The following is a 27,165-nucleotide window of genomic DNA, read 5'->3' on the forward strand; positions in this document are numbered from 1 at the left end:
AAAGTTTAGTATAGTTTTTAGGGAGTTTTTAAAATATTTTCTAAAAACATGAACTCTTTACTCATTTTATAATCTGTTGTAAATAATGTGTATGTTGATCAATTTATTGATTGACCTTGAATCAAAGTGTAGTGGCATGTTGCAATCTTGCTTCTTGAAGAGAGAGCCTTTGAACCTATAATGGGTTTTCTATCAAGCCAAGCTCGATCTGATTTGAAGATGTGATAATTTGAGATGGGCGTGCAGGAGTCATTTCATGAGCCTAAAAAATCTCGAGTTTTATACTCACAAATTGATCTGAAAGAAGCCATTGAATTAAACACTTAATTAGAAATCAGGTTTATAATTTTTTTCATCAGAGAAAGATAATTGAGTCAACATTGTAACCAAACAAATTTGATTTAGGGGATTATGTGAAAGTGAAATCTTATGATTAAATAACTGCAAACTCTTTAAAAGAGATGATAAACAAATTCACAACAAATTCCCACTAGAGATGTTGATCAACTGTCGCTCAAGAACAGGACAAATAGTACTCAGTAATGTCAACAGATCTTATGCAATTGATCAAGTCAACTACTTTTTAAGTGAAGTTTATAGACCTAAATATTAAACAAATACTATGAGTGATCTTTGTACATAAACCCTTGCGAGGGTTTCGCTGAGTGTCAGTCGTTCTTCCGCTTCCGGGATAAATTCTCCTGTGGGTAGAGTCAGAATTTCTTCGAATATGTACTTGAATTCATTATGAACGAAGGAATAAAGAGAATTTTCTACTCAAATTTGAATTTGCGACAGATACAACATCATAGCTCTACATCGTTCAAAAAACAAAAAATGATCCTCATAGCTGTATGAAAAGATCGAGACAATATCTTTAAGTAATGCGCATACATCCGTGTAGCTTGATCTAGGTAAAGACTACAAATGATGAGATCAACTCCTGCTTGCACTACTTTTTCATGAAGGCTACAATGCTTAGCATCTTCTGGGTGAAGGTTCTCTCATGCTTCAAGTTTACATTTGGTTCCAATCTTTGGCTATGCTGAATAGATATTTGCGTTAGCAGGGAGAAAGAGGCTCTTTCCCTTAGGTAGATTCTGCCTGATCTAGGGTTGCTGAGGCTTAACTTTGATGGATCTAGTTTGGGTAACACAGGACTTGCTGGAGTAGGTGGAGTCCTTTGAGACGAGTTGTGTCTCATCAGCATGGTTTTAAATTTCGACCGAAATCTGAAATTTCAAATTTCGAAAATTACCAAATTTCGGCAGAAATTTCGGAATTTCAGTCCGAAATTTCGGAATTTCTACAATTACCAAATTTCGGCAGAAATTTCGGAATTTCAGTCCGAAATTTCGGAAATTTCTGTCTGAAATTTTGAAATTTCAAACCCAAATTTCGGTTTTCTGTGGGGTCCGAAACGGTTACCGAAACCGAAATTTTAAACCATGCTCATCTGATGGGCTTCTCGGGTCCCATAGAGATCTTGGACTTGAATGAAGTGGAATTGAGAGTGGTTTGTTCAGGGCATTAGGATTTTGTGCATATAGTCGATGAGATTCAGGAGCATGTGACGGGTATTCCGGTATGATTTCAGGATTCCAAGACGTTAGAAGGTCAGGTAATAGTGATGCCGATAAGTTATCCTGGCGGAGTTGGCAGGACTAACTTAGCGATTTTTCACTTCCTCCAGTATTTCTATTTGTACTTTTTTGTATGTAGCTATTTTTCTTCTTTGTACAGACCATCAAGGTCCTGGGTTTTCACCCTTTTTCCCTTAATATATATAATTCTCCATCATTCAAAAAAAAATTAAAAAAATTTAGTGAGGTCAAACGATTGAAACAATTAAACCATAAACAACACTATAAGAGGTACTGACTGTTGTATAAACACTTTATTCTTTATCTCTCTTGAACAATTAAATCAAAGACAACTTCCTAAGTGAGTAAGTGGTGAGGACATTTGCTGGTCAGACTAGGTTGGAATTTGCCCGGGCTGAGGGAACTTTATCAAGATATGAGATTCTTATCAATGCCTATTGTGATAGTGGATATGCCCCATTGTATTAATATTACAGTGAAGGCGCCCCCCTGCAAAAGCATTCCTGAATTGGGATCATGTGAGGGGCTAGAATGTATGTTCGAATATTTAAATTGCGTGTTTTATTAATAGCTAGAGAACATTGTTGTCTTTGATTCAATTGTTCAAGTATTTTTCTGAATTGAATCTCATATCTATCTTGAACAATTCAGGAATGCATGCTTCTGTAGGGAGCGAACTCACTGTTCATTGTTGTCATTTGAGATTGGTTATATTATTTCTCACAAGAGGTTCTCAATCAGTTTTGTCAACTAAGCCATTAAACCAGGCAATTACACATGTGACATTGAATGGAAATTCTGTCAAATGTTACATAACAAAAGTATACTTCCCCTTGTTCCCTTCATATATATATTGGCTTTCATCCTTGCAGGTTTCCATATTCAGACAATCTACTCTCTAAAATGTCTGCAAGTTTTTTTTGTTCAATTTGGGTAAGTAAAGCCTCTACAAGTGGCCACTTTTTCAGTGATACATAGTGGAGCAGGACTCAACCTCGCATCTCATACCGGCGCAACTGCTTCCTTTGCCTGCTCTGAGCCTTTCTCCTCATCACTTCCTTCACCACCTCCAAACCCATTTTGTGAAACCTTCTGTTCAGACGGCAAATTCTTCTTCGCTTTTTTACTCCCTTCTATTTTCCACAAATCCCACACCCGAGTTTTGGGCGGAGGTGTTGCATCTGCAACCGGTGCAACCAAACCCGGTTTGCCATCATCAATGACCGCGTCTATCAAACCATATTCCATTGCCTCCCATGGATTCATGAAATAGTCGCGGTCTGTATCCCCTTCAATCTGCATGCATGGAAATAAAGAAAGAAAGGAAAACAAATATAATAATTAAATCTTCACAAAGTAGTCAACTTCGTGGAAAAAAGAATCAGAAAGTAATGACCACCTGTTGCTCGGGTTTCCCTGTAATTCTTGAGAATATCTTGTTCATCTTAACTCTATGATACGCCATTTCTCTAATCTGCAACCCCATATCTGTTGTCTGCAATTGCATAAACATTGAAAGCAATTTTCACGAGCCATGTCACATAGAGCTACTAGCCTATCACATGAAGAGCACCTCCTCCAAACAACCCATCTTTCATTGGAACAAACTCTACACATGATTACTTGATTGTGATAAAAGATTTACCACCCCATCGCATTGCCTATAAGACCGAAATCCATCTGTTAACTATTGGATAACTTCAGATTAATAACTACACACCCACTTCGATTTACAGGCACAATATGCTGATAAGATTATCCACTGCATTATCATTCAAAAAAAAAAAAAGATTATCCACTGCATTGGACAGCTCTATCGATAGTACCATAGTTGAAAAGAGATAACCGAAGGATTTTTGGCAAAGTGAATTGACTGAAGTCTATATTAGCAAGAACTAAGCACCAACGAATTAAAAGTTTATTATAAAAAGACAATCTGAACTGATAGGACCTGACCTCCTACAGACTCGGAACAGACGCATATAAGTTGAATTCCAAATTTGAGGTAATTACACCTGACCAGAGAACCAAACCCAACATAACTTTACCCCAAGAAGGTCCAATGCAAACGTGCAATTCAAAGCAATAAGGGACGGCAGGAACACAACCTAGAATATGAAAACACATGATTTCTTAACTCATATACTATCCAACAATGTTTAAGAGGAAGGTAGTTTGCAGATCATATCACTGAATTTGCAGATATTGGAGCTTTGGGCGGAGGCATTTCCAAACATAAGATACTTCTCAAAAAAAGACATTAATGGAGAGTGATAAGAGTACCCGCAAGGAAGAAATGTTGATGCCATGCAGCTATGTTACACAGACTCTTCTCAATGAATGAAGTACCCATGTTGGATTCCAATATTTCAGTAGTCGGTGCGACACTTCTAAATCTCTTTTATCTGTTTTTTCTGAATACTACTATCAACACTTTACAATTACTGCATGTTTTGAGTTTTATCCATCCTAATAGTAAGTTTTTTATATGGAAATAAAATATTGGGAAAATTACATTTACACCCCCTCTAGTTTCTGACACATTCAACTCTAACCCTGAGTCCCTGACTTTCAAAACGTGACAAGTACACCCCTTAAGGCTTCAAAAAGTGACAAGTACACCCCCTCCGTCAACTGTCCGTCAGTTTAATCTGACGGAAAGACTGAAACTAACCATGGTTTAATATTTTGAGGACAAAAAGACCCTCATTTGCAGAGGGATTAGGGTGCCATTTCCCGCCGTCGCCATCTCCGGCCACCGCCGCTGTCGCCGTCTCCGGCCACAGACAATGAAACCCCACCCCATGGCTACATCAAACCCACATTTCAAGAAAAAAAAAATTGATAAAAACAAAAAAGCCCTAAAATATTAGGGTTTATGGGCAAATCATGATAATGGTGTGAATGAAGACAAATAAAACTCCTAAATCGAGGGTTTATGTTGATAAATAAACAAGGGTTTGAATCAAACCCTAATTTTCAGTTTCCAAGTCTGAAAACCCTAATTTTCAGTTGGGGAAGACGAGGGCATTTTGGTCATTTCCACCTCGCCGTCTACTCCGTCACCTTAAAAAAACTTAATGGGGTGAACTCGTCACGTTTTGAAAGTCAGGGTTAGAGTTGAATGTGTCAGAAACTAGAGGGGGTATATCTGTATTTTTCTCTAAAATATTTTATTTACTTGACCATTCGGTCATTGCGTTTTTTTTCCCTTTTTCTTTAATAAAATTTCATCATCCAAATGCCCATATGATAAAACTCCTAGAATATAAAACTAAATACTCACTTTCCCTCCAGCAGTTCCCAATGGTTGATGGATCATTACTCTCCCATTTGGCATGCAAAACCTCTTTCCTTTTGTTCCAGAAGCAAGTAGAAATGCACCCATTGATGCCGCAAGACCCAAACAAACAGTAGTTACATCTGCCTTGCACAGCTTCATAGCATCATATATTCCCATTCCTGCAAACAATTGTAAATTAGAAAAGTGCAACACCCAATGCACATTATTAAATGTGATAGAAAAAACTCCATCACAATCCCTTACAATTGACACTAGGGTAGAGAGAACCAAATATAAATTCAAAAAGAAAAAAAATAGAAAACCCTACTCTGTATAGTATAAATGAATCAACTCATGGAACAAAATATAAACTTCCAAACAATGGAAGAATCACTTGCAATGCAATCATAGTGTATTAGAAGGACACTTAAAAAGGAAAATAGATTACATAAAAGGTGTGCCCAAATTTCAAGCCTTTATTTAAAAAACGTGAGAAATACTACAACTCCCACTGCACAAAAGAAACTACCTAATCCAATTAATGTATTACAAAATTACCACGGTAGAAAAAAGGAGCATCAATCTTCTAAATCCAAACTCAAAAGTACCAAAACATCATTTGACATATCAATCAAATTCAATCCTTTGAATATGAGACTGAACAACTTAGGAACTTTCCATCCGAACCGGCATGTTTCCATACATTTTTGTAATTTTATGGGATTTCTACAGAAATTTCCATCTGAAACAGACATGTTTTCATTTCCATCACAACTAGAACACATAAAAAATGTAAAACTTGGAACCTTGATTTGAGTATAGACATATAATAAAGAGGGAGTTTCATGAGCACTGCTTTCATGATCATAACCCTTCCTCCCAACAAAAGGAGATCACACTGAGCCCTGCGGGGTTTGCCCTAACAAATTGGCACAACCAAATCTAAATTACGAATATTCCATGTTCCACAACCAAGGATGTTAGCGAACCGATCCTGGTCCTCCTCACTGATATGAATGCCCAACAATGTCGACTTGCCAAAGTTAGTACGCTAACCAGTTACCACCTCACAACGTCAGACAAGGACCTTCAAGTTCTTAACTTTTGATTCTCTAGCACTGCTAAACACAAGGGTTCATACAATTCAAACACACGCGCGCGCGGACAAGGGTATCATCTAAATACTGGAAGTGGGTAATCTCAACCCATTCCGACTGAGTTTGAAACCTTCTATCAACCCGTGACTCTTAGCCTTGTCAAGCATTCTACATTTCTACTTAGAGCTTCAGCCTAAACAGTGAAGAGGAAAGGGGATAGTGGGTCCCGTTGGCGAAGAACACGAGACGATTTGAATAATCCGAAACGGGAGCCATTGATCAATATTGAGAACAAGCTGAGAATACTTTTGAACATTCAAGCCTGCCAATTGTCTCCAAATCCTATTCTCCTCATGATATAGTCTAAGTATCTCCACTCCACTCTGTCATAGGCCTTCTTTTTTTTTTAAACGGTGGCAGATTTCATTAATAAGAGGGCGATTGAGTAAGTACAACCCAAGGGAAAACTGTCATAGGCCTTTCCCATATCAATTTTGTAAAGAACACCTTTGGATTGGCTTCGATGTAAGAGATCTACCAGCTCATTAGCTATGAGGGCTCCATCTAAGATCTGTTTTCCACGGATGAAAGCGCTTTGATTCTGTGGAGATTAAACAACACAACACTTCCTGATCCTGTTTGCAAGGACCTTAGCTAGAAGCTTGTAACATATCCTATCAGGCTGACGGGTCTGAATTTCGAAAAACGAAACGCCTCTTCCTTCTTCGAGATCATGGCTATGAAAGTCACTCCAGTACTCCTATCCAAAGACATGTTCCCATGGAAAGACTGAAACAATTCCAACACCTCTCCTTTAAGTGTATCCCAACACTTCTGGAAGAACACGAAACAAAAACCGTATGGGCCAGCGGATCGGTCTCCTTTCAAAGAAAACAAACAACTTTTAATTCCCTCGCTGAATCTCGCTTTGAGAAGATTGCTCCTATCCAGATCCAGTTGGTCAAATTCTATGCCCTCATGAGTAGGGAGCATTGCACTCCCTGAAGAATGCAACTTTTGGTAGAAAATCTCGGCAACAATTTCTGATTGTTATCACTTCTAGCTCCATTAATTTCAAGTTTTAAAGAAAAGGACAACTTGCTTGTGAAGGTCTCCTCCAAGCACATTTAAGTCAGGCTCTATCCAACTTGAGAATAATGATGCAGGTGATGACGGTAGGGACTCAGACCAAAGTAGAAACTAGGAAGTCTAAATGTTTCCTTACCAATATTAGACAAGTGTTGATTAGCATTGTAGGAAAACTATGTAGCTTAGGCCCTATATTGGGAAAGGATCCCAATTTGGATCTTGCAAAGTGGAAACAGGTTAGGTAGATCCATTGGAGATCTTTAGTAATTTTACGTTTTAAAGCAACTGGAGAACTTTTTCGGTTTTCCCCCTTTTGGAATTTGAAGGCAGCAATCATGGGTAACTCTCTTTTCAATAATGAGCTTTATCTTGGATTACTACATAAATTTTTCAAATGACCAAATATTTGATAGTCTCCTTGAAACAAATGAGAAGGTGAATTATTGGGGTTCCTAATTATACTTCTGGGTCTCAACTCTCAAGAGGCGAGATGCACTTTTCTCCGGATACAAACCATAGTCATCACTTGTGTTTTGATTTTCATAAAAAATTACATGATTTAAGAATTTTACATCTTTGGGCTTTTCCCTTGCATCATTTTTGGAGATATAGTTGTCACGTCCATGTCTTAATTATCCTCCAAAAAGCAATTCAAAGAAATAGAGCACGTGATTATAATTTGTATCTGACTTCAACAGATTGATATCCTTGAAGTCAAATCAATATCAATCATTTTTGTCCCTATGGATTGTAATTGATATAAAATCAATCTGAAGGTCCTCCATTACTACCTGGTGTCCTTGGCATCATCAGTAAAACAAACAAATGAAGAGGTGCCATAAATGACTTCCTGGATTTATTTTGCTCCCCTTAGCTGAGATAATCCCTCTCCACTGACTTTTTTAGGGATTGTAAGCTGGGACTCAACAACAAGAGTAATTCTATAGAATTTGAAATTCATCACAAATTTTTCAGATTCTAATTCATAATATCTCCAAGCTAAACTCATAATAACTTATTGACCACATGAAACAAAACATTTACTCCTATAAAAATCACATCAAAAGAAATTCACTACCTCCATGTGTAATGATCCAATTCACATTTCCTAATTCTTGACCAGGAAGCCATTGTTTTTTTTTTTTTTTACGAATGGCAACACCAAGATGCCATTGTTTGATGCACCAATCCATAATAGACAATTAGTACATCGTACATGCAAATCCCATACAAGATTATGTGCTAGTGAGCTGCAACTTTAAATGCAAACCCTTACACTAAATAACTAAATACAAAGGATCCAGAAAATGCATCTTAGGTAAAAAACCCAAATAAGCTTGCATATGTAATCAAATGAATTGATTTACTCATGCCATTGATGACTAAAAATCATAAAAAAAAAATACCAAGATAATGCAGGTCTAATGAAAAAGAACATGTAACGAGGGTCTAAATTCAAACATGGTACTGATCATGAATTCAAAACTTTAACCATTAAAAAAAACATAAACAAATTTAGCGAGTTAAAACATGTACCAGCAGTTACAGATCCACCCGGAGAATTTATAAACAATTTGATATCTTTTGTCTGATCTTCAGCATCCAGAAACAAGAGCTGGCTGATGACAAAATCAGCAGTCAATGTGTCCACCTGCCCATCAATCAAAAAAGCAAAAATGCAACAAGCCACCTTCAACAATCAATATTTAAACTACAATAAAACTTGAAAAAAAGAAACATATGAATTCACAAAGAAACATCCATAAATCCTAAATATTTGATTAATATTTTTTGAATGGTTAAGAGCAAATTAATATTAAAAGAAAGAGAAGGGCCACAACCAAGATGGCCGAGGCTACAACAAAAGGAGAAGCAATAAAATACAATAGAGACTAAATCATGGCAGCAAGAAATCAAAATTTTCCAAGGCAGCCTCCCAACCCCAGCTCGAGCCAACCTATCAGCCTCTCTATTGGCTGATCTTTTAACATGCTGAAAGCTAATGCCAAAATCAGCTATTCTTTCCTGAATCTCCCCTATCAACTCATCAAACCGTCAGGGACGAGAGCGACTGCCATCCAACCACCTAATCACATTAAAGGAGTCACCCTCAAATATTAGGCTACTGAGAATACCTTCATCCACTAATTTAATACCTTGTAATGCTGATCTTAATTCAGCTTCATTGGAGTCGGTAACCCCAATCGGTCCAGAGAATGCACGATTGATTATCCCCCTATCATCCCTTAGAACACTCCCAATTCCAGTAAGCCTCAGATTGCCCAAGCTCAAGCCATCAAAATTGAGTTTTAGGGAGCCTTTAATAGGAGTCGTCCAATGAGGAGAGGCAGACTCATTTCGACTAGGATTTTCTTCAGCCACGTTCCGCGCCACATCCACGTTTTTAAACACTGACCGAGACTACCCACTGGATGCCAAATCTTGCAAAAATTCTATTACAAATCTCTCTAGCCATCCTGCAATGTAAAAAGATATGGTCTATTGATTCTCCAGATTGGATGAATAGGGAGTAGTGATTAATGACAAGCATTTCTCGATTCCGAAGAAAATCCACTGCCTAAATCTTGGATTGAAAGGGAGACCAACCAAAAGCGCACGCTCTTGTGGGAGCTGGGGTGCTCCAGACTTGGGCAAATTGGGGATAAGAGTGATTAGAAACAAGATTTAACCATGAAAGATCCCAATAAGCACCACATCCAAACCCTCTTGTCTTTACCTGATCTCTTAATATAACGGGATTATAGAATGTTTAACATTTGATCCATGTTGTCAATCTCCCAATCGAAGAAGTCCCTTTGAAACTTTATTTTCCAAGACACCTTCCCTTTCACTCACTGCATACAATCCTTGATTAGAGCATTCTTATCTGATGCCATCGCAAGAAAGATTAGGAAAAGCCGTCGATAGAGGAGATCTATCACACTATATATCAAGCCAAAACTTGATTCCGTCTCCAAAGTAAACTATGTATCTACTCCCCAGTTCAAATTTATGCTTTATGTTTAGAATATCTCTTCAAACCGTCGACCCACTACTTCTGAAGCGATCATCTGATAGCCAGTAACACGGTAGAGCATCATATTTACTTTCAATAATTCTAGTCCACAAGGATGATCTTTCCTCCCTGAATCTCCAGAGCCATTTCCCTAGGAGGGCATCATTCATTCTCAACCGGCAAATGCCTAAAATTGGCTTACATACGTCCTTCCAATTCACCAGATTTTTTTATTTTTTTGAAAGAACCTTCCAATTCACAAGATGAAGTTTTCCTTTTTTTTTTTTCTTTTTTTTTTCATTATTTCCACCCCAGAGGAAGTTTCTCTAAATCTGCCCCATCCGGTTTGTGACGCTGACAGCGCATTTGAATACTGACAAAAAGTATATCGGAATATTAGCCATAACTGCTTTAAATAACATAATTCTACAAACCCCCCACCCGAACCACCCAACCCAAAGATACTAATTCTCGCTTCCAAGAATCCAACCTTTTCCCACCCTTTCAATTATTGGATCACACACCTGCCGCTTAGGCCTCCCAACACATAATGGCAACCCAATGTAAACTGATGGGAAATGGTCAATTGAGCACCGAAGTATCCCTACTAAGATCTCCTCCTCACTATCAGAAGTATGAATGTCCAACAGTCTTGACTTACGAAAATTAGATCTTTGACCAGTAACCACTACATAACATCTCAAAACTGCCTTAACGTCCAGGACCTTATAAATATTAAATTAAATCAAGCACCTTATAAATATCAAATTAAATTAATATTATAGAGAAAAAGCATTATTCACTAAAAGCAACACCCTAATGCTAATAATCTAAACCAGAAACAATGAAGAAATCATAATTCATCAAAATAGTCACCGTACATTCCAACGCGACCCTCAAAGTCCCAATTTAAATAAAGAAAAAGAGGAACATATACCAAAGAACCACTCCTAATCTTTATCATTTCAATTAAAGATAGTGAAGACAGCATTACTCATTAAAAACCTACCTCCTCAATGATGAATTTAGAGAAAGAGAGAACACCCAACCACAAAATTTCAAAATTAAGATAATAAAACTGAAAAATTAAGTGAGAGAAGAAAAGGGTAGAAGGAAAAAAAAACAAAAACTCAAACCTGAGAGCCCAAAAAGACGATTCTCTGCCTGAGGAGCATGTTGGTACTATCTAGCTCTTCAATTCTGGGCATCCAGGGTCCAGATGAGATGGAGAGATTCCAATCAGAGGATAGGGTTTTTCTGTAACTTTTCATGGATGTGAGTGTGGTGGGTTTTCTCATGGGAGTGTTTAGAGATGTTGGGTTCAAATGAAAAGAGGGAAAAACCCCATGTGAGAGAAAAGGTCGAGAAGGTAAGGGGGTGAAGGATAAGACTCCTTCCATAATTACTTGATGTTCTTCTTTCCAAGGAATAGAGTTACAGAAGCTTTGAGGCGAAGAGAATGGAGAGAGGATTGAGGAAACAAGTAAAACAACATGGAGCTGGTTCATAGAACGAACGGCGCACGTTAGAAAAGAGGCCTGCTTTAATCAAAGCCGTTGATCTTATATAACGTCATCAGGGGTTTAGGGATATGATATATTCGGCCGCTATTCTTCCCCGGGCCACCCCCTTCTAGTGTTAGAGCGTAGTTATAACTTATAACTTATAAATACACTAATTGGGGGTGGGGCAGAGAAGAAAATGGGGCGAATATATCAGTTCAAATGATTTATCGAACGCTGAATCGTAATTTGGGACATGGGTCTGGTGGGGCTGTTTAGTTGATTTTTGGGGCGCAGCCTATTTAGGCTGTGGCCCATCTAATGGACGGTTTGGATCATCCTATGGGGCGGGCCATACTGTACCTTTAATGAAGTGAGGTGTGTCATCATCAAAACAAAATACAGTGGTGCTGATAACATTTGCCTATCGCAAACGTATTACATCTTGCAATTTCATCTTCCATGAAATATTTTTAAATGGGAAACATTATTTTTCCATAATTTTCTTTCCCGTATATTTCAACATTCCCAAATTTCTTAGGAAAATTGCTAGCCATTTTTTTTTTTTTACGAGTAAGCTGGGGTTAGGCAAGACTCCGACTAAATATTATTAAGAATAATGAAAATGTACAGAGGTTAAGGGGGCTCAATAGCCAGCAAAAGGGGAACAGGCTCCCACATACATAAGAGAAAATAAAACAATAACCCAAAGACCCTTTTTAGCCAGAAGGAAGCACACTTATATACGAGCATATTTAACTTCATTTCGGTCCTCTTCGATGAGATGAAGGGACTGGGGAGTGGAGAGCACTACTGGAATATCAGGTCCCTTGAAGGAAAAATTTACCTTGGAGAGCATATAAGATGGCTATTTCCTTCCCTCCAGGAATGCGATAGTCTTCAAGCCTTGCAATGTTGAAGAGATTTGAAGATTGCAGAGACTAGATTCAAGCATTTCCATGGAGTGTTTGTTTTCATGGAGATAATGTCAACCGCGAAAAGGGAATCTGACTCAATCCAAATCATAGGGATACCTCTGTCTTTTGTCATGTTGATGCCATGAAGAATCGCTCGGAGCTCCAAAACATAGATGTCATCCATATCAGTTTCTACCGAGAACATGGCCAAGATCATTCCTTTATCATCTCTGAGAAGGCCCCCAATACTAGCACAATCAGCTTCAAGTGAAGCATCATAATTGATTTTGACTTCATCATTTCGAGGCTTAACCCACCAACAGTATTTGACAGGCTCAGTCCAATTTGCCATCTTATACCAGAAGTTAGTGGCAGCTTTAACGGCTATGGCGTGTGGAACGTCCCTGCACATTGAGAGTTGGTTCATCTTGAAGCAAATATCACTTAGAATCTTCTTCAGAACCCGAGTTTTATGGGTTGATTTATTTTCAAAAATTCTTTGGTTTCTCTTGTTCCAAATCTGATAAATAGCAGCTTGAAACCCCATTTTGATAACAGTAGAGAGCTGGCTATTTCCTTTGAATTTGTCTCTAATCCAGCTCTCCTCATCAGCAAGAGTTCTTAGGGGTCTTCTTCTCCATCCCACTCTCCACAAAATGGACCTCCATATCCAGGCAGAGTACCCACAAGAAAAGAAAAGATGGTCCAAGGATTCAGAGTGTCTTGAGCACAGGGAGCAGCTTCTGTCCTGCACAACGAGTGGGAACCTGTCTCTAATGGGTAGCTTGTTTTGGAGGGCTTTCCACACAACTATGGCTTCCCTCGGAGTGATGCCATTAAACCACACCATAGAACACCAGTGGGACTTTGGATTCTTAAGTCTGATAGATTCCCAAGCACTTTTGAGGGAGAAAGTTTCGTCCGCAATAGGCTTCCAAATTGGAAAGTTTACATTAGAGTCATTGTAAATGCTTTTATCAAGGAACTTCTTTAGAGAGGCCAGTGAGGAAATGGTGTCGTGCTGAGAGAAAACAAAGGAGATAATACCACCGGGGTGCCAGGGGGAATTCCACAAATCAATCTTACTCTCATCGCCAACCGAATAGCAGATGTGAGGCAAAACAGAGCCTCTAGCTCTCATGAGGATCTGGTTGTTTGTAAACCATTTCAAAGCTATATATTTGGCAGAATTGATGCCCCAAAGCAACCTGTTGTTTGTAAACCATTTTAAAGCTATTCTGAAAACTGCCAGCCTTACAAGACCTTGAAAAGAACGCTCTAATTTGGGTTCCGAGACACAAACCATTTATGCTGATATTGGCACTACCATATTTTGATAATCGCACTAATCCACCCCAAGTTTCTGACAGAAATACCCTCCCACGCCTGTAAGGGGTAACATTTGCTCTCTCAGTAAGCGATACTGCGAAAGCGCGTTGGAAAATCTGCAATTCCCTCCGCGAAAATCCGGGATTTTTCGGCGTTTGAAATTTCCCGTCGATTTTTCAAAGCAAATCAGTCGTTGGAAAAAAAAAAAATCACCCCCAAAAGCTCTCCAAGCCTTCACTCCATGGGTGAAATCAGGTCCGTGAATTATTTCCTTTCTCACTGGCATCCCCTATTTATCTTTTACGAGAAAACCCTAGTTCCGTTATTTCTTCAGTAACTTCTTTAATTCATACATGAATAACTTTTCCAGATTGAATAAAGCTGAATCTTTGAGTTAATACAAATTTCAATACCAAATTACAGAACGTGATTGAGCTCGTTAACATGATTGTTATTGTAGAAATCATTAAAATATTTGAGTTCTATGATTTAGGGTTTTGCTCTTGTGGTTGGCTATCTCATGGGCCTATTGCCAGTTTATTTTATGTACAAGGATTCTTAAAGGAAATTTCTGAAGTTTAACCAATTGGGAATCACAATCTTTATTAACTGTATTTCCTACTGGTCATTTTATTTTGTTTACTTAATGTAGATGCATTTGAGTTTTCAAAATCTTGAATTTTTTGGAGATATGTAATATAATCAGTTAGATTATGAATTGAATCTCTATGTATATTTACTTGTTAATGTAAAGGGTTTTACTAGTTAAGGTGCATCGGAAACATAATTTTACACATGTTCCCAGTGGAAAGTCTTAAAACATTTGTAAAAATCTCAAAACATTCTCAAAACGTGTGTAAATTTATGTTTCCAATGCACCTTAACGAGTGAGTGCCCTATGTTAGCAAAACCCTATTTGAAAATATTTTTCCTACCGAGTTATCTTATAATTCTTTCAAACTTATGGTGTTCTGTATTTTATGTAGGAATTTGTGTTAGCATCCATTTACTGCACCCGCTTCTCTCAAGATTGATACCTCAACTTACATCAGTGGTTAAAGAAACAGGTATTCTATACTGTAGATTTAGACTCTGTGATGGATAACTTTTATCAACAGCCATTCCCTCCTGGCGTGGAGCAGTTTCCAAACACTCCAGCTTCCTTTATTCCACCCACCTCACGACCACACCAGCCTTTTCACAATGCTATCAACCCCAATCAACAGTTCTACCCTTCTGGAAACAATTTGTTTCCAGTTCGCCCATCTAACGCAAATTTTCCTCCTGCTACTCAGAACTTTTATCCACATTTTCACCCAACAACCCCATTTCATTTTGGCCCCGGAGGATTACGTTCACCAGGTCCTCATGTATCAGGACAAATGCCTGGTAACTCTCAACCTGCGTTGGTAAATTCCTTTGGTGTTGTTCATGATAGAATGCATCCTCATGTTGAAAGCAATAGTTTTCAGTTTTCACAAGAGACTCCTCAAGGTGGCACTGCCTCCTCTTTATCTATACCAAGTTGCAATCATCAAAACTTGCCTCAGTCAAACGAACCCAACCCATCGGATACATGGACCGAGGAGGAAAATGCTAACAACCAACATCAAGGAAGATTAAGTGAACCAAATGCTGTAATTCAATCTGGCCAAGATGTATGTTCCGAACCATCCAATACATATCTAAGTGAATCATTAGGCTCAAAGCAGTGTGGCACAGATCTCGTGGACCAGCAGTCACTGAAACAAACTGAAATGAGTGAGGATGATACCCGAATGATATTGCAGGGGGACGAAGCGGATGATATTCAAACCGCTGCTCAAAATGCTGTTTTGCGTGAACAAGTATTTTTTATTGTTTGAAATATTTCTGCTTAAATTGTTCCTTTTTGTCTGTTAAGTGTTGCTGAGACGGTATTGATTTTTGTTGATCAGGAAATCACCACGCAGCAAATCATACATAATCAGAGGTTGGCCCTTGTTTTTAATTCTAATTATTTCATGTACATTTTAAATTTGAATATTGTAGTTTGAATAGTGGAGCAACAGGAGTGTAACATTTGTTTTACATCTAATATGAATAATATATAGACGATCAAGAGGCACAACTGAATCTGCAGAAGCTGATAAAGACATTCTCTCTGGACGCCATGATTCTAATGCTTTGAAGGTGGGGTGATTTGCATATTTTTCTTCGACTCTTCCATTTTTCATTTTCTCTGCAAGAACATCACCTTCCACATGGATGCATTTCAGGAGGTTCTTCTTAAGATGACCACCGATCACCGCGCAGAAGTGGCCTCCAAGCGTGGGAGATCAATTCATCCTGATAATGGTTGGTTTTTGAGTTTCTAATAACTAAAATCTATATTTTTCTTTTTGGATAATGTTCTCTATAGATTCACGATTTGTCATAAGAATTCCGTGATAGAATTTGATCCATGGAAGACTCTTGGACCCATACTTAAAAAATCTGGAAACGATATAAATTATTTGCATCTTATTGTGACTTTTTGATAATAAGTTTTTTCATGAAAAAATAGCAAATAACTTAATTATCAATGTTTTTTTTTTTTTTTTTCAAAAAAACTCATTTTTTCCCAATTAATTGCAATTTTTATGAAAATTTTGCGCCTTTTGTCTATGAAAGTAAAAGCATCAACTAGCAATGCAATAGATTGTGATTCGTCTTTTAGAGGAAATCTCAAAGATGATGAGTCAAGTAGTCTTTGTTTTGTAGAATCTGTTCATGTCTCTCAATATGAGAGTGATAAGAAAGTGCAGGCTTGTGATCCTAATGGTATCATTTCAGTTAACCCATTCTTATTGACGAGTGTGGGTTCATGTCTAAGTCTTTCATACTGTGGGGTTCCTCCCCAAGGGTTGGAGCATTTTGTTGTAGGACGATTGAGGAATGTAATAATGCATACAATGTACTAAAAAAAGAGATTGATACTTGGAAATGCGTTTTTTGTTTATAAGGAAATGTTTGACACACTTAACTAGCTTTTCATCCATTGTAAGGTGGTGAGCAAGTGTTGTCCTTCTCAAAGATTTTTGTATGCCATGGATCTTTCCTGCGCTATCTTGGAGCTCATTATGGGGTGGAGAACGGGAGCCTTTGGGGGACAAAGCTAAAGTTATTTTGGAAGGTAACCCCTTATGTGGTGGTGTCGAGCATTTGGAATGATAGATATGGGAGGATCTTTAGAGGGAAGATTTCCCCTCTTTCGCATGTGCTCTCCACTATTTATTGTGCTCTTGGGAGGAAGAAAATGGGCGATCTCTGTAGTAAATGGAAAGAAGTTGTGCAGAGGTATCCTTGTGGTGATAAACTTGTAGCCAAGTGTTTTATTCTTTCAAAAAAGATCATAGCTAGGTGGTCCTCAAGTCCTCTTGACTGTCTTAGGCGAATTTTGGCACTAGAGGAGCAATTTTGAACCAGTCAAAATTGGTTGGGTTAGTATGAGTGAAATGAGGGAGGTTTTCAAAGGTTTCTCCAATTTTATTGTCATCACAGACTCTAATTAGCCAGAGGGGTGCAGCTTTTGGAGAGGGCTTTGTGTCATTATGACGAAGTTATCTAGAGAGTTATGGGTTGAAGGTGACTCCTCTAACGTTACCATGTCAGGATTAAAACCAAAGCCTGATGCGTGGAGATTGGCTAGCATTACTGTTATGATCCTTGATTTGAATAGAGAAATTCTTCCGGTCTATTCTCTTACACCTGTGTAGAAAAAGTCTTATTCCAAGAGAATTTCTTCCGGTCTATTATCTTATACCTTGAATAGGGGTTGATAGTTAGTGACTCTTTGAATCAGAAGCGATTACATGCTTGGTTAGTGGCTTGATTTTGTCTTTCCATTTGCCATTTTTTTGTTATGGGCTATCTCACCTCTCTTTATATCTTGTTTTCCCTCTCTAATAAAGTTCTCTTGTTGCTCTTCCCTAAGTAAAACAAAACATTCTCATGATTTTACCAAGTTATACAAGAAAAACTGTGGAGAAATCTTATATTGAACCAAATTATTGCAGAACTTTCACTACCCTCATCATGTAAGTTGAACTTAACATGCCTAGAGCACACATCGACTTGATATTCTTTCCACCTCATTATCTAGAACAATTCAGTAAGGGGAGCAGACACGTGTCGAGAACAAAATGTGCGATGTGAAATTATATCTCTTGTTTGTTTGCTCAACATTTGGATATATGTATTCCTTGGGTGAAAAGATAAACATCAGTAGATAATAATCATGCCAATGACTTACCCTATGGTGTGAGAACGATTATACTTACATTAGAAATTGATTCCTGGATAATCATATCAGTACTTCACTTGGCAGTGGTCTAGATAGAACATAGTTTGAAAACTCAAAAAAGTGGGTCGAGTTGAGTTGACTCGAGGACTTTGTCAGATACTCGAAAAAGACTAGTGTAAGAACTCAAAAAATTATATATACTATATAAGTGGAAGACTTGTGTTGTCATGCACACACCCCTTGGTTATTTAAAACCTTATAAATGTAAATCTCTCCATATTAAATAATACTTCCTGAGAAAAAGGCAAAAGAAAAGTGGCTCTAGGTCCTATGCATGCCATGCGTGTATAAGCAGATTTGTTGATTTGGTGAGCACCCACAATTCCAATGTCTTGCAGCTGGTCCCACCATATTTGGATGATCCTAGAACCTCTCAAGAAAGGAGCCTTTTTAGAAGCCTCTCAAGAACTATTAGTAAGGACATGGATCAGTTCCTTACTAATATTTGTATTAGTAAGGAGCTTTTTTAGAAGCCTCTCAAGAAAAGCTAAACTAGTGATTTTTGTGGATATAGAACTATTGATCTTACAGATGGGACATCCATGTGGCATGGGACCAAGAGCATGTAGGTCACACTCGTGTGCTAAGTAGGACCCTAGGTGGATGTATTGGGCGGAAGCACATTTTTTGCACAAATCACGTTGCATGATCCATGTTCGCGCACAACTCGTCCATTTCTTTTTCAGAATTAAAAGAATAAATAAAAATAAGAAAAATTTAAAATTAACTAGAAAACAAAAAAAATAGAAATGATATCTCTATAATTTAAGATTAGCATATTTAACTATAAAAAATATTACTATAATTTTATTAGGTGTTGTATATTACTTATTTACTATGTAATAAGGTTTATTTATTTTTGAACCATGTTGATGTAGGATTTTTTTTTATTTGGTTTTATATTTCACTAGAAGGTGAGATTGAAGTGTGCTTCTTCTCTGGGATCTATTTGATACTACGTACTGATTTGTTTTTCTCAATGTAATTGCTGACTGCTAGCTTTCACATTAGGCAACATAGAAATCGGCAATGGGTATGGGGTACCAGGTGGAAGTGCTTATTATGGTGTGCCAAGGCCCTCGGTTGTCACATCCAGTAAGATTGATGGCCTCTATAAGTAATAGTTACTTGTTTAAATATAAATGATTTCTGGAAAGTAAAGAATGTTCACTATATTTATGCTATTCTATTTTAGAGAAACCCATGGATAATCTTCATGAAATGGGCCCCAAAAATCCCAAGGTGGACAATCAGTCGGGATCAAATATTTCGCAGAAAGATTTGCCCGAGTACCCGAAAGCTGGAGGGACTCTTAAAGATGACATAGCAAATGAGGGTCCTGCAACCACTGTGAGTGCAAGTTTATCTTCTGATTTTGTATGGCACTATTTATACACAAATTTCTATATCCGCGGTGAACCCATTGTTGCCCTTGTAATTGTATATTTGTTTTTCATACTAAGCTATCCTGTTTTACTTTTTGTGTTTATAATTTACTGGTGATTCTGAATTTCAGAAGTTGGAGATTCAGTCTACTCAAACTGTCCGAGTCTTAAAGTTGCCTCCTGGTTGGGTAAATCTTATATATTTATTTATTTTAATGGTATCTGTCAGTAACATGTGTTTTCTTGTGATTGCTTTAAAATACAAGTTTTCTTCAGGTTGTTTCAATAATGACGGAGACATTATGTTATGGCTGGTGTTCTGTATACTAAGGTTTCATTGGGAATAGTTTAATAGCTAGTATATACCATGAAAATGTTTACCAAATTTCATAAACTTGTAATATGTTAAAACTTGAAAACTTATTCAGACTCAAAGAGTCCCCAAGGCCAAGTCAGCTTGAAATTCAGTCATTTTTTTTGCTTGAAAATTATTGACATATGGAAGAGAGAATTTGGTACTATTAGAGTAAAGTATAAAATCACATAGTTACAATATGTAATTGTGTATATCTAATTAGGTGCGCTCTCAGCAATTAAAGTTATGGATTGGTCTAGTTGGAAGATACAATGCCTTAAATTATTACATCATCAGCCTATGTGAGGTTTACTCTCGTAACAGAATTTTGACCAGGGGGATTGAGTTTCCAAGGGGGTTTTGTTCACTTGGGAGCTGGATAATTTTTTTTTTAACCCAGGTTAACTCAGGATCTGCCCATGGCAACTAAACTTTGGTTTGGTTGACTTGGGAGCTATGATCGCTATTTTTTTTTACCCAGGTTAACTCAGGATCTGCCCATGCCAACTAAACTTTTTTATTCAATTACTTGACTATTTGGTCGAAGCTGGGTTTGAATCACTCTTAATTCAAATGAGGGATTTCATGATCTTAATCAAGGATTTGGAATTGAATTATTATGAATTAGCATTAGAACACAAGGAAAATTTTTGATGTAAGAACCTTAAGACTTCTGACCATGCTTTCCCCAAGAAAATATAGCCAATTATGTAGTAGAATTTATGACTCGTTGTATGAAGTGTAGAAAATTTAATGTAGGCATGTAGTGTTCTATGATTGAATCATGGACCTAGTTATTGCCAAGAAATGGCTTTGTCATATCTGCATTTTATGCTTGGCTAAAAACTTCCAATCATGGGTTTGGTTCGCCCTTGTTATTCCTTCAATCTTGATCTATCACTTGCAAGTTCTTGTAGTTCTTTACTGGCATGCAATTTTTTTTATTTTTTTTTTGAAAATACTGGCATGCAAAATTATTATGTATATTTTTTGTTTATGGTGTGGTATTTCTCAGATATTTGCAAACCTAGGTTCTATTTCTTTATGGTTTCTTGAATTCTCACTGATTGTTTTTTCTTCACCCTGTGCTGGTTGAGTTGCCATATAATTTTGAAAAAGCATCTCATTATTTTGAATTTTTATGCATTTTCTGTTATTTGCTTGCTAGAGTTAAACATCCAGCTCCATAACAAATAAGTTCTTTGAAGTGGCTTTTTGCTGATATTTTATATGCCAGTCAGCTTTTGGCGGCTGATAGTTTCATCTTCTTGTAGGTTGAAGCAAAGGACCCTGCAAGCGGTTCTGTATATTTTTATAATGAAAATACAGGGAAAAGCCAATGGGAGAGTCCTGTTGAGAGCGCCAGTAGTTCATTTCCTCCTTGTATTTCACCCCTGCTGCAAGATTGGGTAGAGGCAATGGATGATGGTACAGGTATTTCCATTAGACACCCCCCACCCCACCCCATACACACACACACTCAACAACAACAACAACAAATCACACACACACACTCTCTCTCTCTCAAAAAGTTAACATCAACTAGGACAGTGGGCCAATCTTCATTGTAAGGCAATTCAAAATTATTTTTCCCTAACTACAGAGTTGTCATGCCATCTCCACAAGACCATTATCTTGTGGGTATTAAGACTATTTCCAGTTCCTGATAATGAAAAACTGACTTTTCCATCAAGTTGGCTACCCGAGTCTCTTCAGTGGGCATTTGTCTAACTTCTGGGGGGTAGCCAATATATTCAGTAATAATGAACTTTTGTTTCTGCGTTGTCAGTTATATTTCTTCCTAACATTGATGTAGTTGTATTGATAAACAATGAAAGATAAATAAATAAGATTGGAGGTGGAAATTCCAAAGCCGTCAAAGATTGAATCCAACACAAGCATTGGGTTCTCTCTTATGGAATGGTCTATCCTCATTTTAAACCTAGGGATAATGATAAGAAAAGATTTCCTAGCATACTCCCTATCTCTATCTCTATCTCTGTATTTGAATACTTTTTCCCTTTCCAACAGGTCAAAAATATTACTACAATACAAAGACACACTTATCACAATGGGACCATCCAAATTCATCACTACAAGTTGCCTCACAACCTATCGACAGCATTATTTCTGGAGATGAAGCTGCTGGAAATGGGGGTTACCAGTCATCTGTATTAAAGAGATGCATGGGATGTGGTGGATGGGGTAAAGGCCTTGTCCAGACATGGGGATATTGCAATCACTGCACACGGTATATCTAGCATGCTGCATTTTTGTTTGAGCAATGCTTTCTGTTGGTTTTCTTCAAATTACATTAAATACATGATAATTCTATTGTAAATATGCTATAAACAATTTTTAATGTGTGGTAAGGGTTGGATTGCAGTTCGTATTCCCTTTATCTCACTGCTACTTCATGATTTGGAATTATTTGAGTTGATCTAAATTGCTTTTGAATTGTTTGAACTTGCCCTTCTAAAAGCTAACATCGGACTTCCTGTAGCAAGCAAGCCTAATGAGTTATTTGACATGTATATTTTCTCATGATTAGTGTTCTCAGAATATTGAAGCAGTCCATTTTCACCCACATGTTCATCAATCATGGTCTCTTAGATTGGTACCAGATCCACGTAGTGTTTCTGGTTCATATTTGTAATTAGTGATTGGACACAGCACCCCCCCACCCCCCCCACCCACACACACACACACACACACACACACACACACACAGAGAGAGAGAGAGAGAGAGAGAGAGAGAGAGAGAGAGAGAGAGAGAGTTGATGTGGACATCCCCCACATCTAGGACCAATCGAATATAGCTTAAAGGCTAAAATAAAATCCTAAATAAAAATAAACGAACATGTCCACAAAATATTCACAAAATAATAGGACCATAGAGTTGATGTGGACATCCCCCACATCTAGGACCAATCAAATATAGCTAAAAGGCTAAAATAAAAATAAATGAACATGTCTACAAAATAAGCTAGTCCTAAGGCTGCAGGATCACGTCACATATGCACACATCCTAATTACTTGATCTATTGGTTTAATAGTTCTTTGTGAAATTCTCGTGATCATAGGTATATTCTCTTTTTATATATGCATTACTGCTATTAAAAAAAAAAATCTCTCGATTCTGCGTCTTTTCTAATTTTTGGAATCAAGTTCTAGCATGATAAAATATTCATATCACAATCTGATTATTTTAAAGTTGATCTTTAGTTTGATTTGGAATAACTAGTTTTGGTTTTTAAAATTTTATTTCACATTTTAGCAAATTTCTACCAGAATATAGTAATTTTTTATTTAGAGTGGGATAATACTATGAGATTAAACTTGCTCAATGTGCTTAATTTTTTGGCATGTCTAAACATTCATGACTTGAATGCCTATCAAGACACATTGCACATGCAAGGTTAGTCTTCAGACCAAGAGCACCTAGCCGTGGGTATTTTCCTTGACCATTTTATATGTGACCGTGCAAAAACCCTTGCTATAAAGAAAGTTCACTCAGCGCTGAATTAGCACTACTTGCATTAGTGTTTTGGGAGGTCAGTTTGTTGGTATGATGACTTCAATCTGATAAAACAAGTTTCGAAGCAAGCGTAGCTGAGATATCCATTCTAGGTTGTCCAGACTACAATCATAAGCCCACTGGCCCATACATCATATCTTAAACCTTGAAGTAGAGATTGATTGGATGGTATTTGTCACAGAGCTAATAACGTCTTCCATCAAGATAAACAGAAATGGTAAGTCTGGTTCCCCTAGTTTAGGCCTTTAGAAGTCCTGAGCATTTCCGCAACACTGATTACTAGATTGATTCTCTCTCTCTCTCTCTCTCTCTCTCTCTCTCTCTCTCTCTCTCTCGGTACTCGATAATGTTTTCTGAATTTGTTCTGTTTGCTTCAATAGAAAGGAAATCAGGTGTTGTTGAACAACATGGTAGTTCAATCGATAGCAGACTTTACTCCTGTGAAAATGATAATATAATGATATTGTTCTTTTTTATGGTAACACGGTAAATGCAAATATTTCAAGTATTTATACTAACTGCATGGCCAAAATTTTAGGCAGGTTATTCATACAGTACCTTATGACATTTTTCTTTGCATGGGATGTTTTTTTTTAATAGCAAGAAAATTTCATTAAAGAAAAAGAGAATTACAGACTGAGATGGTCAAGACAAGAAAAACAGCAAAATAGCCAAAGGGGCTAGAAGACTACAAGCGATACCCTTCAACCGAGCAAGCATCCAATAAAACGAAAAGAAATCAAGGAGGAATGGAATCGTAAAGATCCAATCTTTCCTTAGATACACCAGCGTTAGCTAATCTACCAACAACTTGATTAGCCGATCTACTGGCGTGCTTGAAAGAAATCCTAGAATCTCCCACCCGATAATTTCTCTTGTCAAAAAATTTGGCGAACCTCCATGGAGGGGCATGGGAACTTCTAAGCCAATGAATCATATTAAGGGAATCCCCTTCCATCACCACTTTGTCCAAGACCTCCATCTCTAGTAGTTTGATACCCTGATGCACAGCTGGAACTTCCGCCTCATTAGAGTCTGTCACTCGAATAGGACCCGCAAAGGCCCATATCACAACCCCCATCTTATCCCTTAGAACACCCCTCAATTCCAGCTGGGCATGGGTTCCCAATGCTGGAACGATCAAAATTAAGCTATAAGTTGCCCGGGACGGGAGGTTCCCACCCCGGCACTGTCACCGGCCTCTGCTCAAAGCTATAGCAGACGACCTTCCTCTCGTGCCATAAATCAAAAGCAGACACAAATTTGAAGCTTGGAAGGAATTTTCACCCCAGTGATCCATAAAGCCAACACTTAGGAAGTGAGAAAAAAGAAGATTTCTTTGCATATCCCTTGAAAACTCTAGCATTTCTTATCATGGGATGTGTGCATGAAATCTCTATTGTTTGATGTCCTGCCTTTAGAAATTTATTGGTGGCTCTTCAATTAGCCTCATGCACCCTTTTTGCTGCATATACTGCTTGACAATCTACATATCCATTTCCTTCTTTCTCCCCTTTTTTTTTTTTTTTTTTTGAAAACATATAAATCACTAGAGATATATATTCTAGTTTACATTGTCCAATGTCATGATTTTAGTTTCTGTATGTTTTTTGAATGCAGGGTTTTGAACCTTCCGTTTCAACAACATTCATCTCCCATTTTAAATTATCAGCACCAAACGGGTAATAGTGTAACCCCTAAGGAAGATTCGAGCAAAATGGTACCCAAGCATAGGTATCATACCTTGTCTGCTCACATATTCTCACAATTAATATTGAAATATATGTCAAAAACCATGGCCAGCATTTTTCTTGCTGAGCTGAAAACTTGAAACATACTGAACATTGCTTAATTTTGCATGAAGAACAAATAAATGTAAAAAGCAACGACATGCATGTATTTAAGCCATATCTAAATTCGCCCTGCTGATTGATCTCCCCTGCTCTTTCCAGGTCAAGTTTGAAACCACCAGTTGGAAAAGGCACTAAAAGAGTCAACAAGAAACGTAATCACTCTGAAGATGACGAGTTGGATCCTATGGACCCAAGCTCATATTCTGATGCTCCACGTGGTGGTTGGTATGTTATTTCCTGAAAGATGCATCATAATCATTTATTTTGCTTTTGTTTTAAATGATTATTGGGCATCCTGGCATTTTTATGCTTCAAAGAATTGTTGAGAGAGGCCAATGTCTGTTTTTTTTTTGTTGTTGTAATATCTCCGGACAATTTCATAATTTCCACCTATTCTAGGACTTGTTGGGTATGACATTTAGAAAAAAAAATGCTATAATGTAGAATTGTGATATGCTGTTACTGTGGTTAACTTCTGTTTATGTTTCGATGCATCTATGTTCATGGGAATGTCAATTTGTTGAGACTTGTTATCTCAACTATGCTGTTGATTTTGCAGGGTAGTCGGTCTAAAAGGAGTTCAACCACGGGCTGCAGATACCACTGCCACTGTACGTATTATTCTCATTTAGGAAATAGTGATACATCCATCACTTTTTATGCCACTAAAAGTATATAGCTATATCATTATTGTAATAATGATGAGACTGAAGTAAACTAGTTAATGTTCAATTAAAGTCCATTTTGATATTTAAGTGGTGAGAACACACCATTACTAACCACAAAAAGTTTTCGAGTCACAGTCAGTTTTCAAAATCCAAAACAAAAAGGGCCTTAATTTTGACTTTTGAGTCCAATAAGCAGTTTTGGACCCATAACTATTTCCCAAAATCTGAAGCAAACAGGGCCCAAGTAGCCTCAGGAAGAGGGTTGGGCATGATACAAATGATACTTTTGTTTGTATGCATTTCAGGGTCCTCTTTTTCAGCAACGTCCATATCCATCGCCTGGTGCTGTTCTGCGAAAGAATGCTGAGATTGCTGCTCAAACGAAAAAACCAAGCTCACAATATGCACCCATTTCCAAGAGGGGAGACGGTAGTGATGGACTTGGTGATGCAGATTGAAGGTCGCCTGAATTACACTCTGGTGTGTACTCTCCTTGCCGGAGATTAGTGTTACACATTTTCCTTGAAGGTTAAAGGTTTGTATGAGGTTGTCTCTTCCACACCCCATTGGTGAGATTGATGGGACCCCCATAAAAAATGATCCCCAACGCCAGTGGTCCCGCTGATTTTACCGATGGATGGTGCAGAGGTACCAAAATCGACATCCTGTGGATGATTGAAGCATTTTCCTTGATGAAATAGGTGGGCTATTTTTACTGAATCTTCACATGTTGTGAACAGAACAGCAAGTGTGCAAAGCCATGGAGTTCTTTGGGATCTTATGAACATTCCTTTAGCAATTTGGTTTTGATTATGTATGTTGTTTCTCCTAGTAAGAACCATAGTTAAAAAGTTCAGATTCGAGAATAAATCAGTAAGATGTCCAAAAAAAAAGAAAAAGAGAAATGTTTGGAATTCATATATATCTAATATAATATATTCATATTTTTCTAAATCATACAATAAAAAGCATGGAAGGATGGTCATGTGCAGCTTGCTGGGTTAGTGTGTATGAGTTTCTTCATAGATTGACAAATATTATACAAGAAATTAATGAATTATTCGTGAAATTTTTGTTTAATTCGGCAAATGCGAATCATATTAAAAATTGCCTTTAATTTGAAAGTTGCAAGAATTTTGAAATAGTCAGAGTTTATTAAAGATTATAACTTTTTTTTAAAAATCGGTATTTATTAAAGAATAATT

General features: G+C 37.5%; 3 protein-coding genes across 6 annotated transcripts; 1 reads left to right on the top strand and 2 right to left on the bottom strand.

Annotated features, from left to right (window-relative positions):
* Positions 1-2,362: 2,362 nt before the first annotated feature.
* On the bottom strand, positions 2,363-11,589 carry LOC143854564 (ATP-dependent Clp protease proteolytic subunit 3, chloroplastic-like). The gene is made up of 5 exons (XM_077364594.1): positions 11,226-11,589; positions 8,610-8,724; positions 4,891-5,066; positions 3,004-3,099; positions 2,363-2,900 (listed from the first exon to the last, which is right to left on the bottom strand). Exons 1-5 carry the CDS (start codon positions 11,487-11,489, stop codon positions 2,607-2,609), a joined length of 945 nt encoding a protein of 314 aa, XP_077220709.1. The 5' UTR covers positions 11,490-11,589; the 3' UTR covers positions 2,363-2,606.
* A 902-nt stretch (positions 11,590-12,491) lies between these two features.
* LOC143854850 (uncharacterized) lies at positions 12,492-13,814 on the bottom strand. The gene has a single exon (XM_077364958.1). The coding sequence runs from the start codon at positions 13,812-13,814 to the stop codon at positions 12,492-12,494; it is 1,323 nt and encodes a 440-aa protein (XP_077221073.1).
* Positions 13,815-13,900: 86 nt separating this feature from the next.
* On the top strand, positions 13,901-26,878 carry LOC143854552 (WW domain-containing protein). Of its 4 annotated transcripts, none has more exons than XM_077364579.1 (14): positions 13,901-14,092; positions 14,824-15,684; positions 15,775-15,809; positions 15,931-16,009; positions 16,096-16,174; positions 19,161-19,256; positions 19,357-19,511; positions 19,678-19,734; positions 21,176-21,335; positions 21,933-22,152; positions 25,060-25,173; positions 25,392-25,517; positions 25,852-25,903; positions 26,266-26,878. In XM_077364579.1, exons 2-14 carry the CDS (start codon positions 14,935-14,937, stop codon positions 26,416-26,418), a joined length of 2,076 nt encoding a protein of 691 aa, XP_077220694.1. In that variant the 5' UTR covers positions 13,901-14,092; positions 14,824-14,934; the 3' UTR covers positions 26,419-26,878. The 4 variants fall into 4 exon arrangements, with proteins under 4 accessions (XP_077220694.1, XP_077220696.1, XP_077220695.1 ...); XM_077364580.1 differs by having other exon boundaries at positions 13,902-14,092; positions 19,173-19,256; XM_077364582.1 differs by lacking the exon at positions 13,901-14,092 and having other exon boundaries at positions 15,113-15,226; positions 15,310-15,684.
* Positions 26,879-27,165: the final 287 nt, after the last annotated feature.

This window comes from Tasmannia lanceolata, unplaced genomic scaffold, assembly GCF_043159265.1.
Source record: "Tasmannia lanceolata isolate RefF3 unplaced genomic scaffold, GAP_Taslan_0.1 ptg000020l, whole genome shotgun sequence".
Lineage (NCBI taxonomy): Eukaryota > Viridiplantae > Streptophyta > Magnoliopsida > Canellales > Winteraceae > Tasmannia > Tasmannia lanceolata.

What these genes read in the sequence shown, in the direction of transcription:
- LOC143854552 (XM_077364579.1), top strand. Translation starts at nt 14,935, where the DNA reads ATGGATAACTTTTATCAACAGCCATTCCCTCCTGGCGTGGAGCAGTTT. An exon ending in CAAATCATACATAATCAGAG is followed by an intron (nt 15,810 to 15,930) that starts GTTGGCCCTTGT and finishes AATAATATATAG; the next exon opens with ACGATCAAGAGGCACAACTG. An exon ending in TAAAGTTGCCTCCTGGTTGG is followed by an intron (nt 19,735 to 21,175) that starts GTAAATCTTATA and finishes ATCTTCTTGTAG; the next exon opens with GTTGAAGCAAAGGACCCTGC.
- LOC143854850 (XM_077364958.1), bottom strand. Translation starts at nt 13,814, where the DNA reads ATGGTTTGTGTCTCGGAACCCAAATTAGAGCGTTCTTTTCAAGGTCTT.
- LOC143854564 (XM_077364594.1), bottom strand. Translation starts at nt 11,489, where the DNA reads ATGGAAGGAGTCTTATCCTTCACCCCCTTACCTTCTCGACCTTTTCTC. An exon ending in TCGTCTTTTTGGGCTCTCAG is followed by an intron (nt 8,725 to 11,225) that starts GTTTGAGTTTTT and finishes ATTGATGGGCAG; the next exon opens with GTGGACACATTGACTGCTGA. An exon ending in CAGGGAAACCCGAGCAACAG is followed by an intron (nt 2,901 to 3,003) that starts GTGGTCATTACT and finishes CCATGCATGCAG; the next exon opens with ATTGAAGGGGATACAGACCG.